The sequence below is a fragment of the Sphaerodactylus townsendi genome, linkage group LG06, assembly GCF_021028975.2.
Source record: "Sphaerodactylus townsendi isolate TG3544 linkage group LG06, MPM_Stown_v2.3, whole genome shotgun sequence".
Taxonomy (NCBI): domain Eukaryota; kingdom Metazoa; phylum Chordata; class Lepidosauria; order Squamata; family Sphaerodactylidae; genus Sphaerodactylus; species Sphaerodactylus townsendi.
Genome location: NC_059430.1, coordinates 45,444,030 through 45,458,484, shown reverse-complemented (window position 1 = coordinate 45,458,484; position 14,455 = coordinate 45,444,030). Strand labels below are relative to the sequence as shown.

The following is a 14,455-nucleotide window of genomic DNA, read 5'->3' as shown; positions in this document are numbered from 1 at the left end:
TTAGATATGAAATAACTGAACAGGAACTAATTTTGTATTTGAAATAACTGAAAAGGAACTAATTCTGAATTCTAACAGGAAAACAATATTTTTACTATGAAATATAAGTATTTAGGGCAGCAGAAACAGCTGAAATAACTTGTTTCTACCTTTTCATAGGCTTATGAGAATATAAGGAACAGAACAGCCATTGTATTAGAGAAGTTCTTGATGGAGAAAAAAATCAAGCAAAGTATGGATTTCTAGAACTTTTATATAATTTACTGGTTTCAAAAAATGTCACCTCTCTTAGGGCCTTGAGTCATACATTGGAATACTTAGAGCAACAGTGAACAGAGAGAAATTGAGTAACAGCTATTGACATAACCACAAAGTTTTCTACAAGGACAGAACTGAATAGTCATCCTGTAAAGATGTTCAAAGACACATTTTATTATTGAGGGTTTTTCCTGGATTTAAAGGGAATGTTTTTAATTTATTTACATTATTTACAGTCTGGTTTTCTCACATGGGCTCAAGGAGCAGCACACTTCTGACAATGGTTCTTTCTGCACAACCATAATAAGATGTCATGGAGATGTCTTTTAAAAAGCTCCTCCCCTTTTTTTCTGAACAGCATGGACAAAAATTGTTGGATGCACTTTTTTTCCTAAGATGGGGTCAAAGTGAGTTGTTTGTGGAGAGCAACCCATGTTATTTTCCCTGGCTGAGTGTTTAGCTACCCCTGCAGTACATGCCTGCCATTTTCTGCATCCAAAAGCCTTCATGGTTCCCACCATTTTATTGAAGTTCCCCTGGGATGTTTCCCCTGCAGTCGTTGTGGTTGGCCACCCTTTTTGAGCTTTAAGTACATGAATGAACTCAGTATTCGCTGCCAATCTCAGCAGGGTGTCATTTTCCCAGGGGTTTTTTTTGTTTGTTTTAGGAGTGGTATCTTCAAAGCTTTGAATACTCGATATGAGAATTGGCAGGGATTCTCATATCAAGTACTCAAAGCTTCGATGATAATTCATAGAATCATAGAGTTGGAAGAAACCACAAGGGCCATCAAGTACAACCCCCTGCCATGAAGGAACTCTCCTAACCTTTTTTAAAAAAACAGGAAAATGAATGCTGAGTTCATTCATGTACTTAAAACTCAGAAAAGGTAGCCAGCTGCGTTGCCTGCAGGGGATACGTCCCAGAGGAACTTCAACTGCCATGGTGGCTTCTGACTGCAGAAAATGGTAGGCACAAGCTGCAGGGGTAGGCCCACACTTAGATGGGGGAAATAATACGGGCTACTCTTCGCATATTAAGGAGAACTCATTTTGACCCCATCTTGAGGTTATAAAGATCACTAATTTAGTGTTTTTTTTAAAAACCCAGGTTGAGCTGAAATAAAACATTCTGAAAACATTTTAAGGAGAAACTTGTGTGGAGTTCTTCCCCAAAATGCTGTTTTTTTAACTTCCCCAAGACGTTTTAATTGTGCTGCACAGAAAGGGCCACATAGGTTCACATAAACAACATGCAGCATAACTTTCTTGCCTGCCCCTTAAGCTATACCCTGAAATTAGCCCTGAAATGCTACTCCTGGGGGTGAGAGGACTGTCAGAAGTAGGATTTCAGGCAGCATCTTAGGCTATGGCAGGATAGGAAAGACAATCATGCTCTATGGAAACACTGCTTTGGACCCCAAGCTAGTATCATTTAAAAAGTGTGTATGTTTCATACCAAACCAAGCAAATCAGAAAATATTATTCAACAGCTCACTAGGTTTGCACTAAGAACTGGTACACCTGTAATATTAGGGCCAAGCTAAATGAACCACTGGAGAAATCTGTGGGTTTTTCTACACTTACTCCTGATTTTCTTGGCAGTCAATCCCAAGCACTGGTATTGGTGTGAGAACAGTTCTTCAGTTATACTCAGCGTTTTTTAAAAGACAAATTGCAGAGAGCCCTGATTCAAATCCTAGCCACCAAAGAAGACATCCTTTAGGTGATATTTTTAAATTTAAATCAGCTTCCTTACCTTGTTACTTTAGGTCTTGGCACAGAAAAATGCCTTCCCTTTGCCTGTCCTTTTCCCCTACTAGGGCCAACAGAGCTGGTTTTGAAAACCAGCTGGAAATGGAAAAGTAAATCCTTTCCCTGTGGCTCATGGTCTTAAGGGATGTTTCTGCCAGCTGCAGTTTACCTTCTAAAAATGCTGGGAAGATCCATTCATGGATATTATCATTTATGGCCCTGATATAAATATTATTTGAGATATTATTTCTTGTCTAAGTAAAAACTGTTTCACTTGAGTATTAGCAAACTGTCCATTTCCTAATTCAGATTATAAATGTATGCACTTGAGAAAAGTTAATAAGTGTATAATTTATGAAGAAATATAAAGGAGGAAAGTTTGGGCCACTATACTTCCTACACATTAAGAACATTCTGAAATTGATTTGAGAAATAAAGAAGAAGAAATCAAGGTAGATACATTATTCAATACAGCATGTAAATATTAAATCTGATGAAATATTTGGTTTGTTCTTTACAGTTCTCTCTGTTTTTATTTTTAAAAGGCAGCACACAGCTTTCAAATTAGGATACAAAAAAGTGTGTCTATATCAAAGGTACATAGGTCAAAGGTACATAGCGTAAGAACTATTTCATTAGGAAAATCCCAGCATGGAGATATTGGGGGGATGGGGTGTTGAGCATCTGAACATTACTCTTTTCCCAGCAAACATAAATTAGGTGGATTGACATGTATGGAAATCTCTTTATTTCACTTCACACTATTTTAGAATTAAAACGGCGATGCTTATAAAAGGCATAAATGGATTAACTTACATTAATTAATTCAATATCCCAGATTTTTTTCACAAGGTCCATCGACGTATAACCATTTATCAGAAAGGGTTTGATGTAGTCACCCAGTTCCAGTGAATCTAGCCACTCTGCTACAGAGGTGGGATGGTAGCCATCAATGCCTATTTGTTTCATCTGCAATATAAACATGCCATGTAATTTCAGACTTTATTGTTATGCATAATTTTGTTAGTTTAAAACAAAAAATACAAGAAAATAAAACCCTTTTCCGCACCATTTTTGAAGGAGGACAGTGCTGTAAAAACCCTATAGTGCTCTAAGTGCAGTTTTCACTTCAGATCATTAACTAATTGAGATCACATCAACAGGCAGCACATACAACCCCTTTGCAACACATTCCATGATTGACCTCCAAGTTTTTCAAGTATTATCTATCTATCTATCTATCTATCTATCTATCTATCTATCTATCTATCTATCTATCTATCTATCTATCTATCTATCTATCTATCTATCTATCTATCTATCTATCTATCTATCTATCTATCTATCTATCTATCTATCTGATTTATATCCTGCCCAATCCCCAAAGGGCTCTGGGCAGGTTACAACAAGCTGTATTATACTGTACTATATCCTGTATCTGTAAAAAAAAAATTGAAGTAAAACTGCTAACAGTGCTTTGAAAAAGTAAAGGTCCAGACTTTTAATGTCATTACTGAACTTCAGAAAGGTTAACTAAAGTTTGTTTCTTGCCAAATTTTAGTGGGTTGGTATTTCAAACTGTAGATAACAGGCATTTATGGAAACTTCAGCTCATCTATCTATGTCAAATTCATATATTATGAGGTCATGAATCTGTTGTGCAGAGTGGTCCATGCTCAAGTTGATACTGGGGTGAAACACATAAGGTACATTTTCTGGACATCACTGTACATGGTAGATACAAAAGTACCACTGGAAACCCACAGAATGCACATGCTTCCAGCTACCACTCAAAACATGCTAAACAATTCCTTATCTCCAGACAAAAATTACAACCATATTTACTCTAATCCCTCCAGTTCCTCGGGCAGGAACTTTCACCTGAAGTATTTTCAACAGGGAGGGTTGCCAGATACACCTGTCAACTTGTGGAGGGTACATGAGGAACTTACTGGCAGTGAACTGAGGATCTAGGCATCTGTTGCTGGTGACACAGCAATGTCACTTCTAGCACACATCAGAAGTTACATCAGTATGTCACTAGCAACATGGGGATACTCTGGTACTTGGGCAGAAATTTTACCAGACAGTTTTTGCCCTAATACCAGAGCATTCACATGACACTGGAAACATGATGATGTCACTTCCAGTGCAAAGAGACATGCTATAACTGATGCCACTGCATCCCTGGTGACAGACGTCTAGACTTCAAATTGCTATCGATAAGTCACCCTGCCGAAGAGAGGGGAACCCTATCAACAGGCATTTTGGGATTACAATAACAATTAGATTGACAAAGCCACATTAATACCCAGAAAAAGCCTTGTTGTCACCTACAGCTTGCAGCTCAGACTAGTCCAGTACATCATCTATGATGTACAACCTAGTCTAGTTATATTTGTCTCTTAAGGCCCTGAAAGGCAGAATTTTCCTCACTAACAAGCACCCCCTAACGGCCTAACCTAAAGAACATAAGAACATAAGAAAGAGCCTGCTGGATCAGACCCCATCTAGTCCAGCACTCTGTTCCTCGCAGTGGCCCACCAGATACCTTTGGGAGCTCAAATGCAGGATGTGAAAGCAATGGCCTTCGGCTGCTGCTGCTCCCAAACACCTGGTCTGCTAAGGCATTTGCAATCTCAGATCAAGGAGGATCAAGACTGGTAGCCATACACTGACTTCTCCATAAATCTGTCCAAGCCCCTTTTAAAGTTATGCAGGTTAGTGGCCATCACCACCTCCTGTGGCAGCATATTCCAAACACCAATCATGAAGAAATGTTTCCTTTTATTAGTCCTAATTCTTCCCCCCAGCATTTTCAATGTATGCCCCCTGGTTTTAGTATTGTGAGAAAGAGAAAGAAACTTAAACAAATTCTCATTTTCCCCTGTCATTCCTCTCCCCGCACCACATCCTCCCCTTCTGTTTCCTGCAGACCTATGGATGTACACCTCATGCATGCCTCCTGGGAAAAAATGTTGTAGTCACTTTAGTTTCCCATTGGAGATAAAAGTAGGGTACAAATGCATTAAATAAATAAAAAGATGAGGGCCAATGTAAGCATACATTTTTGCATATAACATTTACCATTGGGGTCCTTGTGTGGTATTTGTTTTAAATCTGCTTATGGTTTCCATGATTTAACCATTAAATCTTTCTCTCTGCCTTGGCAAATGCTCCCTGTCCTTGTAACCAGACTCTATTTGGTGCTTGGAAAAGATATGAAGTTGGCATCGTTTATAATTGAGGTACTATTCCTTCATGAGCAGAAAATTTACTCCTCCAAAGATACTGAAGTTTCCAGTGAAGAATCAGAGACAATGGAACCCCTTTACAAAGGAACCCCTTTACAAAGAATGTAATTTTTAAAAATGCTTGTTATCTACCAACTTTGGGTTTTAAATGTGAATATGTACATGTACTGAAAGGGCTACTGTACTAGCTGTTGGATATAAATGTAGGTAGAGTTATTCCAGCACTGAAGTAACCAAACAGCATCATCTAAAATAATGCAACATGTATATATTCACATTTAAAACCCAAAGTTTCAGAAATATATTCATCATGTATAAACCATTAAGGTATAGAGGCTAATGAAATTATTTCGGACAAAGATCTTTGTTCCTCAATGTCAAAATAAATACTAACGTCCCTGGCAGGACAGAATGACACAATTAAAAGAATATTGATAAAGGAGGGAAGAAGTATAACTTAGGGAAGGGGACATAGAGGACTTCATAGATATGCCTCTTTGCTGGCAGCACTCCCAACCTTTCTTGACTATCTTTGCTAGGTCTGGAATACTTTTCAAGATTTTACAGAAATATGTATGCAGTAATGGATATGGCCTGGAAAAAGAAATGTAAGGTTTAGACAAGTCACTCTGCGTGACTGAATCTGAGCTCTCTGAAACAATGGTTAGCTTGTGGAAGAAACAGCTAAGATATGCAGTACCTTTAGAACAGCCCTATGGAGCAAAACTAATGCAGCATGGCAGTGGCATCATGACTATTATACTGTATATTTTGATTCACAAGTTCTCAGAGCTAAAATCGTGGTGAAGACTGGGTTCACTTCATATTAGAGATTACTTGAAACACCAGCTTTTTCCTTCACATGAACCAGTCAAGTCTGTTTCTTGCTTCAACTCTTCTTTTCCCTTGAACTCAAGAACAGCATGTGTTTACTTTGTTCTTGCACTCCTTGTGCTAATCAGAATGCTACTTCCAATCTTCTTCTCAAACTTCCCTGTCTACTGGCAAGTTCTCAAAAATTGACCTTTGTTTTCCATTGTACTTGATATCTATAATTATGCTCCCTTTCCAATACCAAACAGCCCATGAACCATCACATGAACTTGCTTGCCTCCTATCTGTGTGCCCTGAGATCAGCCATCTGCCTTGTTCCACATGTTCATCTCTGGATTGCCAGTTTGATTTCTCCCCATCCTCAAAAGGTTGCTTTATGATTTTTTGATACAGAAAAAGATAGGCAATATTTCCTTTTCTGTTTGTCTCCCTTTTCACCTCTTCTCACTTCTTGTTCTCTTTTTCTGAAGTACGCACTGCTCTGTGGGGGTAACTACTGAGTGGGTGCCAGAAGCAGGTACCAGCATTGACAGGCTGTGTGGGATTTTTAAGCTGCAGTGCACTGTAATATTGTTGTGAATGCTTGCCTGTAACTCTGGTTCTTCTCAATAAACTACCTGAAATAATTTCAGCTATTATAGCCTGTGTTTCCTTTCTAAGCCTGCTAGGGAGCTCTGTTACTTTTTATTTCAGTCCAAAATCTCAGGTCACATAATATTCATTCCCCTCTATCCTGTTCACTTGGACGGTGAAGTGTATATATGCCCCTTCATGCCTATTTGGTAAAAATAGGAAAACTGCTGACACCTGGGTATGCAAAAATATATGTGATTAACATGGAAAGATGTGCATGACAGAAAACTTTGACAATTCCAAGGTTAAGGCCTGTTACAACAACCATGCAGAAGAATACAACTTCTGTTTAAAATGTCTGTCCACTGTGTGAGCTCACTTTTCATGGAGGAAATATTGTATTTAAATCATGTGCAAAGCATTATGTATTGAGAAAATGTTAAGCACAAGGAACATGCCAGATCATCACAGAATTAAGAGAACAGATGAAAGAAGTTGAAAACCAGAATGAAATGCTGGAGAAGACAATTGATTCAGGTTCATTTCTCAGAGATTTACTATACTGAAAAAGGATATTAAAGTTATGGAAAAGCAGGACATTTGGATATGACAAATGAATGGGAGAGTATTGGTGAATTTGTTTTAGCAGAACAATTGTTCTTCCTAATACTGAAGAAATAGCAGATGGCGATGAAGTAAAAGGCTAGAAAAGTAGAAATGAATAATGAAGCAAAAGGAAAATAGAGGGAGAGACTGCAGGAGTCTTTAGATAAAGGTTCAGAAGATGCAGATGGAAAGAATGAATAGATTTGCATATAAAATAAATGGAGAATTTTACTTTGTTGTCCATCAAACTAGCTGGGCAGGATGCAGAGCAAATTCCTTAAATTGTAGTTATGATGGTTATGGAAAGTGAGTAAGAAAAAGAAGAAATTCAGGCTCATTCCACACACGCAGAATAATCCACTTTCAAAGTGCTTTCAGTGCTCTTTGAAGCTGTGCAGAATGGCAAAATCCACTTGCAAACAGTTGTGAAAGTGGTTTGGAAACACATTATTTTGCGTGTGCGGAAGGGGCCACAGACATTAGTTTAAATGTGTAGAGTAGATTGCTGGGTAAAATTAAAAGAAATAGTACTATTCATTTTGAAGTGTGTCAGGAATTAGAAATATTCCAGAACAACAATTGTATATGTATATTTGAACATGTTACATCAATCTTTCTCGACCGTATTATAAACGCTTTTTCTCTTTCACTTGCTAAATTCCTCTTTATTTTTGTTGAGGAATAAAAACACCTATAATGCATCTGGCCATCTGTCAGGAGTGCTTTTATTATGTGTTTATTTATTTATTTATTAGATTTTTATACCGCCCTATCCCCGAGGGGCTCCGGGCGGTGTACAACAATAAACATAATAAAATGGCAAAATCTTTAAAAGCTGCGATAAAACAGTAAAAGCTAAATCTTATAAATACAATACAATAAAATACAATAAAAATACAATAATAAATATAATACAATAAAAATACAATAATAAATATAAATGGCATCTAGCTGCTCCGTATTTGAAATCCTCTCCCCAAGAGGGAGGAATGGCAGGTCCCAGATGTAGAGGGCCATGAGGCAGAGGGCCATGAAAGGGGGAGGCACCATCAGCGGCCGGTTCCTCCAAAGGCCCGGCGGAACAGCTCCGTCTTACAGGCCCTGCGGAACTCACCAAGGTCCCGCAGGGCCCGGACAGTTGGAGGAAGAGCGTTCCACCAGGCCGGGGCCAGAGCCGTGAAGGCCCTGGCCCGTGTGGAGGCCAGCCGCATCACCGAGGGGCCAGGGACCACAAGTAGGTTGGCCTCAACTGATCGAAGAGGCCGTACAGGGACATATGGGGTGATGCGGTCTCGAAGATACAATGGTCCCAGGCCGCGTAAGGCCTTAAAGATCAACACCAACACCTTGAAGATGATCCGGAACTCTACTGGGAGCCAATGCAGCTGACGCAGCACAGGCTGGATGTGTTCCCAGGTGGCGCTGCCTGTGAGCAAATCACATGCGCGCCCGCATGCTGCACCAGTTTTAGTCTCTCGGATCAAACGCCAGGAAGGCCCGCGTAGAGCGAGTTACAATAGTCTAATCTGGAGATGACCGTTGCATGGATCACTGTGGCTAGATCCGCTTGGGAGAGGAAGGGGGCCAGCCGCCAGGCCTGGCGAAGATGGAAAAAGGCAACCCGGGTTATATGGGCCACCTGGGTCTCCATTGAGAGAGACGAATCCAGGTGGACTTCAGGTTGCGCACGGAGGGGGTCGGCGCCAATATGGCCCCCTCCCACACCGGCGGCTGAAAAGTCCCACCTCCCCCTTCGCAGCCAAGCCAGAGGATCTCCGTCTTTGATGGATTCAGTTTTAACCTGCTCTGTCGCAACCAACCAGCAACCGCCTCCATACAATGCTGTAGAGCCGCAGGGGCGGCGGCTGCTCCCCCCTCCATCAACAGAATGAGCTGAGTGTCATCTGCATATTGATGACAGATCAGCCCAAAACTCCATACCAGCTGAGCAAGGGGTCGCATGTAGATGTTAAATAGCAGCGGGGATAATAATGCCCCCTGGGGTACACCGCACTGAAGCGGGCACTTTCGGGAGGCCTGATCCCCGCACCTCACTTGCTGATTCCGACCCCGGAGAAACGAGACAATCCACTGAAGGACAGTGCCCCGTACTCCGGAGGCGGCCAGGCGGTGGGTCAAAAGGTCATGGTCGACCACATCAAACGCTGTGGTAAGGTCTAGCAATACCAGCAGCGCCAATCCGCCTTGGTCAAGCTGAATATGGAGTGTGTCTGTGACGGCGACGAGAACAGTCTCCGTCCCATGCCCAGCACGGAAGCCGGACTGGAAGGGGTCGAAAGCCGATGCGTCATCCAGGAAACCTTGAAGCTGCTCCAACACCACTCTCTCAATTACCTTCCCCAGAAACGAAAGATTCGAGACGGGGCGGTAATTGGCCAGATCCCTTGGATCTAATGAAGGTCTTTTTAAGAGTGGGTGGACCACTGCCTCCTTCAACCCATCCGGGAAGACTCCTTGCTCAAGGGAGCCATTGATTATACTCAACAGATGGGGTCGTAACTCCGCCCGGCAGGTTTTCACAAGCCAGGACGGGCACGGATCCAGAGGACAGGTAGTAGGTCTAACAGCAGCTAAGGTTCTGTCAACAGCGGCTTCAGAGAGCAGGGAAAACTGGGCCAAACAAGGGCCTGAAGACGGCAAGGGAGTCTCCAGTTCACTAATTGTAGCCAACGTGGGTGGAAGGTCATGGCGGAGCGACGCGACCTTGTCCGCAAAAAAGCTCATAAATGCCTCACAGCTAATACTCAATTGAGGATTTGAAGAACTCTCCGATAAGGAGGTCAATGACCGAATTATACGAAACAATTGTGCTGGGCGGGAGCTAGCGGATGCGAGAGAGGAGGAGAAGAAGGCCCTCTTCGCCTCCTTCGTCGCCATCTCATAGGCTTTCATAAATGTCCTATAAGATGTCCGCGCAGCCTCGTCACGAGATTTCCTCCACACTCACTCTAGACGTCTAAGCCCCCGTTTCATACGGCGCAGCTCCTCCGTATACTATGGAGCGCGTCGAGAACGGGGGCGTAGAGGATGCCGGGGAGCAACAACTTCGATGGCATCAGAAAGCCGGGAATTCCAGTCCTCCACCTGCTCATCGAGTGTGCCGGCAGGTTCAGGGTCCCGCAGAGCATTCAGGAAACCAAGTGGATCCATGAGTCTCCGCGGGCGGGCGTAAATCAGCCCGTCGCCTAGAGCAGGGTGGGAATGCGGCAAGTCCATCCGGACCTTCAAGGCATAATGGTCGGACCATGGCACTCTATCAATAGAGGATACGACCAAGTTTATCCCCGACCCGAAGACCAAATCCAGCATGTGCCCGGCCTCGTGAGTGGGACCAGAATTTACTAAGGAGAGGCCTAGCGTCGCCATGGATGACACTAGGTCCGCGGCCGCCGTACATGAGGTGACATCGACGTGGACGTTGAAGTCGCCCAAGACAATAAGTCTGGGGAACCGCAACGCCCAATCCGACACCACCTCCAGCAGCCGTGGCAGACCGTTTCCTGGTGCGGTAGGCGACCGGTATACCAGAAGAACGGCCAACCTCTCCAAGGCCAACCACTCCAGGCCGACACATTCCATGCCGGTGATCTCTGGGACGGGGACTGCCCTGAAGGGAATAGACTCGTGGATGAACAGAGCCACGCCATCCCCCCGGCCCTGAGTTCGTGATTGGTGGAGGCACGTGAAACCGGGTGGCGCGACTTCGCCCAAGGCGACGGTCTCACCTTCGAGCACCCAGGTTTCGGTGACACATGCCAGGTCCACCTGCTGGGCTCCAAGAAAGTATTGGAGTACTATGGTCTTATTGTTGATGGACCTGGCATTAATCAACACCAAAGACGAAGGAGGGTGTCCCTGATCCCCGCCACCATCGTTTCTCGGGATAGGTCGGAGGTCAGAAGGCGAACGAGCATAGCCATATCTCATGCGCCTTCTATCATATGGCCGCCGCCTACCGCAATATCTACCCCGTCCCATCAACACAGGGATCCCCAGCCCCAGAATCGGTGCCCCCATGACTCTGCCAACCTCCCTCTACCCAAAAAGCCTGACCCCGCCAAGTAGTAAATCCAGCCCAGCCAGTCGAAACTAATCCAGGTGGACCTCTGCTTGGCTGGCAGGCAGGCAGACCAACAGGAGGATCTGTCCCAGGCAGGGCTGAACCGGCTGGCTGCCTTGGGCTGCTGGTGGAACTCCTGTTGTAGCTGCCAGGCCCCACCCCTGCAGGTGTTTCCAATGGGGTGGGTGGGGAAGGACTCTCACTCCTTCCCAGTGGCAGCAGGCGGCAGCTCACCCGGTGGACTTCTGCTTGGCTGGCAGGCAGGCAGACCAACAGGAGGGTCTGTCCCAGGCAGGGCTGAACAGGCTGGCTGCCTTGGGCTGCTGGTGGAGCTCCTGTTGTAGCTGCCAGGCCCCACCCCCTGCAGGTGTTTCCAATGGGGTGGGTGGGGAAGGACTCTCACTCCTTCCCAGTGGCAGCAGGCGGCAGCTCACCCGGTGGACTTCTGCTTGGCTGGCAGGCAGGCAGACCAACAGGAGGGTCTGTCCCAGGCAGGGCTGAACAGGCTGGCTGCCTTGGGCTAATGGTGGAGCTCCTGTTGTAGCTGCCAGGCCCCACCCCCTGCAGGTGTTTCCAATGGGATGGGTGGGGAAGGACTCTCACTCCTTCCCAGTGTCAGCAGGCGGCAGCTCACCCGGTGGACTTCTGCTTGGCTGGCAGGCAGGCAGACCAACAGGAGGGTCTGTCCCAGGCAGGGCTGAACAGGCTACACTGCAGGGGGTTAGATTTGATGGCCCTTGGGGTCTCTTCCAACTCTATGATTCTATGATTCTATCAGAGAAAAGAAAATCCTTAAATGCTTGACACAGCTTGGTGTAGTGATTAAGAGCCAGAGTGGTGTAGTGGTTAAGAGCAGTGGATTCTAATCTCGAGAACTGGGTTTGTTTACCCACTTCTACACATGAAGCCTGTTTGGCTAATCAGTTCTCTCAGAAATCTCTCAGCCCTTCCTACCTCACAAGTTGTCTGTTATGGGAAGAAAAAGGCAAGGAATTTGTAAGCCACTTTTTATGGTTGAGACTTTTTATGGTTGAGGAAAGCGGGATATAAATCCAAACTCTTCTCTTCTTTTGAGAAAATAAAAATATAAAAGATGGTAAGTTTGGGTGTTCCCAGAAGAAATGTTTTGTAGACCAAGACAGAAACTGTTTTCAGAAAATAAAATGCTGTGTACCAAGGAAGGCACCATTTCCTTTTTTCCTTTTCCAAATAGTTTTGATGGTTTTTTTCTCAGCTTAAAAACGAGGAATATATATTATTCTAGACATAATGTATAATATTAGTATATCTAATAGCCAACATGGCTCCATTTGCAGATAGTTAAACCTGTGGAAAGAAAGGATTTTTTCTTTAAAACTGGACAACCCCCTCCCCTTGGCTAGCAGAAAAATCTCAATCAATCTCTAAACTGGTGGAGAGATGGAGGTGGTTTAAATCCCCCAAAACAGAGGAGACAGGGACAGTACAGATGGGGTCAAGCAAATAGATGGAAGAGAAGAGGAATGGGGATATGGTTGGGTCAGTGGGCAGAACTAGAGAAGCCGCTGCTCCCCCCCCCCCCCCCCGGGCAACTTTAGCTGTTTGGGTTGGTAAGAGACTGGCCAGGGAAGATGGGTACATGGACCATGAAGCAGGCAGATGGAGGGGCAGAACAACAGGCAAAGGAGGAGGAACCACCACCATCATCTCCCCCTCAGCTGGGAAGGCAGGAGAGGAGCTGCCACTGTCTCCCCCCACCCCATTGCTTCAGGCAGGCAGCAGCAGTGCTCCAGCTGAGTAGCCTGGCAGGCAAGAAGCTGGCCCACTGAGTAAGTGGAGAGAAGAGAGACTGAAAAATATGCATGTGAAACATTAATTCCTAAGACTGGGGTGGGGTGGGGGTAAAATAGGCATGAATAGGATGGCAACCACAGCATTACTACAAGGCTCTATTTTTCCAGCCAAGATTGTAGTCTGGCTTCTGCTGTGTCCAGTTCTTTCTTTCTTTCTTTCTTTCTTTCTTTCTTTCTTTCTTTCTTTCTTTCTTTCTTTCTTTCTTTCTTTCTTTCTTTCTTTCTTTCTTTCTTTCTTGCTTTCTTGCTTTCTTGCTTTCTCTTTCTTTCTTGCTTTCTCAAAGAATGCATCAAAAGAATCTAGCATGTGGCAGACTAGAGAAGCTGAATTCTGCTCAGCACAAAGTTGTTTGCAAGCAATACCAATTGCTGACCTGAATTTATTAATCAGATTACATATTGTAAGTTTCCTGTTGCTCTTACACCAGTCTGTTTGGCTATATACATCTTTGTTCTATTGTATGTCAGAGGGCTTTTGAATTAAAGATATTTTTGTTTTAATGCAAACTGTCTAGCAAGGTCTGTTCTTGAATTACCCCCAGAGAACCTGTTCAGATAGAGGCTACAGCAGTATACTGGTATAGTGTTTGCCAAAATAAATGGTGCTATCATTTTAAATTATTGACAGATGGCTAGAACATCATGATCTTGGGTTTTGGTTTGTTGCTTTTCTCAAGGGAAACAGAAATAGTGGATATAAGACACTATGGTTCGATTTGGGACTTCAATGAAGACAGTGAATACAAAATTTAATAAGACATATTTCATACAGAGGTGTAAAGTTGTCATCTTTGATCATAAAGCAGAGATTGGACTGCTCATGCCAAGTAACTGTCAATGCACTGCTCAGGTTTTATCTGTTTCTTTGCTATAGGGCCAATACTATGTCATCACTATTAAATATCAGAATTATAATAGATTGGGGTACATAGACATGAAGGCTTGGATTCAGCAGAAGATTTCTACAAATAGAGCAGGGGTTTCAGCAATTTCCCTTCCTGCTACAGGTCTCTGACACCCCCATGCTGTTCCTTGCCTTCCAGGAGCAACATCTTTTGTTCCAGGATGAATAGGGAAGAACATAAGTCTCAGTCTGCTGAGCAGAAATTACTTCTGGATCCATGCCATAGATTACTGACTGGCCTGAATATGAAGCTACCTTAAACTGAATTAGTTCACTGGAGCATCAATGTTAATACACTCAGACTGGCAGCATCTCTCCAGGGTCTCAGACAGGTGTTTTTCACATCACCTACTACCCAA

General features: G+C 43.8%; 1 protein-coding gene across 19 annotated transcripts in view; it reads right to left on the bottom strand.

Annotated features, from left to right (window-relative positions):
* ANKS1B (ankyrin repeat and sterile alpha motif domain containing 1B) overlaps positions 1–14,455 on the bottom strand; it is a 462,906-nt gene that overhangs the window by 174,825 nt on the left and 273,626 nt on the right. For 18 of the 19 annotated variants that reach the window (XM_048500513.1, XM_048500514.1, XM_048500506.1 and 15 more), the window contains one exon: positions 2,829–2,981. The exons of the other annotated variant lie outside the window; for it this stretch is intronic. In XM_048500513.1, the coding sequence (XP_048356470.1) occupies positions 2,829–2,981 (153 nt within the window). The remainder of the gene's footprint in view (positions 1–2,828; positions 2,982–14,455) is intronic. 19 annotated transcript variants of the gene reach the window in all.